This window comes from Poecilia latipinna, unplaced genomic scaffold (assembly GCF_001443285.1).
Source record: "Poecilia latipinna isolate Pla-1442-1.1 unplaced genomic scaffold, P_latipinna-1.0 Scaffold3288, whole genome shotgun sequence".
In the NCBI taxonomy this organism is placed as follows: domain Eukaryota; kingdom Metazoa; phylum Chordata; class Actinopteri; order Cyprinodontiformes; family Poeciliidae; genus Poecilia; species Poecilia latipinna.
In genome coordinates, this window is record NW_015115904.1 from 28,180 (window position 1) to 31,472 (window position 3,293).

The 3,293-nt window shown below is 43.6% G+C and overlaps 1 protein-coding gene across 1 annotated transcript in view; it reads right to left on the minus strand.

Annotated features, from left to right (window-relative positions):
• The window catches only part of LOC106940587 (uncharacterized), a 10,962-nt gene extending 9,284 nt beyond the window's left edge, over nt 1-1,678 (minus strand). The window contains exons 1-2 of the mRNA XM_015023367.1: nt 1,202-1,678; nt 595-654 (exon numbers count right to left, since the gene is read on the minus strand). Of these exons, the coding sequence (XP_014878853.1) occupies nt 595-654; nt 1,202-1,366 (225 nt within the window). The 5' untranslated portion in view covers nt 1,367-1,678. The remainder of the gene's footprint in view (nt 1-594; nt 655-1,201) is intronic.
• Nucleotides 1,679-3,293: the final 1,615 nt, after the last annotated feature.

The window sequence follows — 3,293 nt, forward strand, 5'->3', positions numbered from 1 at the left end:
TGAGTACATTTTTGACTGTGTATTTGTACTTTTACTTAAGTAAATTTTTTGAGTACTTTCTCCAACACTGCCGCTCAACCTATCACAAGCCAGCTAAGCTAGGTTGGTGGCATAAAGTAACTCACTCACTCACTCTTTGGTTTCCTAGCAACAGCCTGCTGAGTACCATGCGCAGCAGCAGTTTCAGGTTTCACCACTGTGCCTCTTAGCAGCTTAGAAATAAACAGCAGCAGCATGGAGTGAAAGTAGAAAACGACTCAAAAGCTCCAGAGTAAACTGAGGATTAAACAACAAAGACCATGTCACCAGCTTGACGGCATTTCAGGTATTTAAAACAAAAACTAATCCATAATTATCAGCATCAACTGATATGAAGTGTTTATATCATTTTATGTTTTTCAGCTATATCGACCAGTCCTCGTAAAAAGTTAACAGTGCCTCGGCATTGTCAGGCATCAAACAGGAAGAGGTCACTGAGCTTAGAGTCAGAAGGTTGCCATGTCGACACAGACTGAAGAGGTGTCTCTGAGCTTGCCATATGTACCAGAACTCTGCTTCCTAAAGAGAAGCAGAGTTCAGAAGCTAGAAACTCACCAATAAGGCATTCTTCCTCTGGGATGCAAACAGCGCCAGCACACCATGACAGGCCATGATCTGAAAACAACAGAAAGCAGTGTGAGCGAGGATCCTAATGTGATAATAGCATAAATTATTACCGTAATTAACTATGAAAGGTCAATTTTCATGATTGACAATTTTCATAATTTTCAATTTAATATTTTTTCCCTATTTGTATCTGAGCTGAGGCCAAATTTCATGAACAAAAAAAATATACATTCTAGTTATCATATTATAAACAATTTAATGACTTATTTTCGTCATAACTTGTTGCATGCTGAACCGACAACTCCGCTGACGGTCGGACTTCTTAATGCGCATGCGCGGGCATGCTTACTCACTGCATGTATGCTATCCTGAGAGCGTATGGCTGTCTGATAGAACAGGGGGCCCAAAATTAATGTCTGCTCACGGCCTCCGCCAATCTTTGGCCGACCCTGTCAATAGTTATTCTTCTCTTAAGAGGATCCTTACCATATTTTAGAAAGCGGTCTCCTATATGAGCCTGTAACACACCAATAACACTCCGTAGTATCCTGACACCTGGATGCTCACCGAGCAGAGCGTTCCAGGTGATACTGACCAGTCCTCCCCACACCGGCGTCCTGCTGGTGCTCAGCGGGGTGTTCTTGCGGAAAGCAGCGTCCATTAAGCCGCAGACGACACAGACACCCGCACAGGCTATCTGGAGGATGCCCAGGATGAGCACACTCCTCTGGTTGAATATGAAGTACCGGTACCGGTCCATGTTCAGATGGAAATCCCCCCGCTGTGCTTCTGTTTCGGTTTAAAGAAGCTCTGAATGAAACGTGTGAGCGAGGCTGATGCTAAGCGCCGTTTGGTTGGGTTTCTGCCTCAGAAACATTAATAATAATAACTATTGACTGGAGAAAAAAAAACAACTTTCTTGTAAAAAAAGAAAAAAAAAAGTCCCATTGACAGGTTCGTCACCACAGCGGCAGTATTCAGGAGAAGTTTCGGTGTCGGTTTGGATACAGGAAGTTTGTTTATTCATTAACCTGGCTGACCAGCCGCAGGTGGAGGAGGAAGAGTGGGATATGTCTGCCCAGAGTCTGGACTCTCAGGCTCTCACACCCCGCCCACATCACATTATAGCCATTCGTTCCTGGTACAGAAACGACAGGTGTCTTGTGGAGATTAGTGTTTTCTTATTTTTAAACCTTGCTTTCGCTGTTCATAAAATTTCAAAGACTATTTTTAGAAGATATATCCAATTTTTGAAAAGTCAATATTCTCTGTGTTTTTAGGACTGGCTGAGAGTAGATTTAAACTGTTCTTGGAAAATGTTGCAAATCAATTTCTTTTTTATTTCAGTAAACAGCTGTCTATAATCAGTGGCGCAACTGCACATTAATCAGGTGGATGCGAAAATCGGCGCCCCCCCGAGGCGACGCTACGTGAAGGGTAAGAATCGCTACATTTATCTCGTTATGTGCGAGAGGTGAAGCAGCGTGAGGCGCGCTGAAGTGTATGGGAAAACATAATCGGCGCGTCGCCCCCTCCAGACGGGATTTTGGCGCCCCCTCTGGTGCTGCGCCCCTATGCGTTGCATACGCTGCATACCCACTTTTTGCGCCTCTGACTATAATATCTATCTGTATTTCTTTGTATCTTTGGAAGATACAAGATGCAAGCTGAGGTGCAAAGAACCACTGCCCAAACGCTCTCCGACTCTGGTCGCTATGGTAGCGTTTACATATCCCTTCAAAATAAGATACAGATGCGCCACAAAAACGAGCATTTTACTTTCGTGAAAATTTTAACTCACGATAATGACTAACGGGAGCCCTGAGCTTGTTTCTCTGCAACGAGATGGTCCCATCTGGGAGTGATGGGAGATAATAACTCCCGAAGTGTTGCTTATATCCACAGCGTGCTTGGTCTCTACGTGGCGAAGCAGTCTAAAGCTTCATGGGCTCTTTGCACCTCAGCTTCCGCGTTCGGGGAAAAGCGGCTCGATTGTTTCCGATCCAATAAAAATATAATTTTAAACTAGGGTTTGGCCAAGGTTTGTACATCGATCCGAAGCCCCAACAAGTCAGCTGGAGAAAGGTTTTAAGATGTATGCCTCGTTATACATTTAGTGATACAAAGGTGAGTTTTACTTAAACTTTGTGGCTAACATTAACCTTAGCTTATGCTAGTAGGCAATATTCTCGGACATTGTTCTTGTAAAAATGTGCTATTTAAGTATCTAAACATTCTAACGGACAATGTTTTTACCTAATTTTCAAGTGTTAGTGTCACAGACTAACGGGGGAGGTTACAGTTCGGGCTTTTTACTTCCGAAGCATGATGAAGCACAACAAGCCTCATAGCTTAACAGTAGGCAGCTCTGGTGTCAGAGATCTGGTTCCGCTGACCGTTCAGGTTAAGAGTTGCTGCTTTTAGAAAAATATGACCGTGTTATTTCGTTTTATTACCTTTGCATGTTTCTTGTGAAGAGCTCAGATAGGACGGTGTTTACAGCAGTATGTACAGGCGGATCAGTTGCTCGGCTGTCTGGCTCTGGTCTGTTCTCTCGTTCCCATAAACTCGCTCTTTCAGGCTGAATACAGAAGTGATTCCATGGAAATAACTCAGGGAGGCTCCTTTATTTATCATCCGTATCCCCGGTAGTTTTAGGCTGATCCAGAGTGATCAGCCTAAAACTA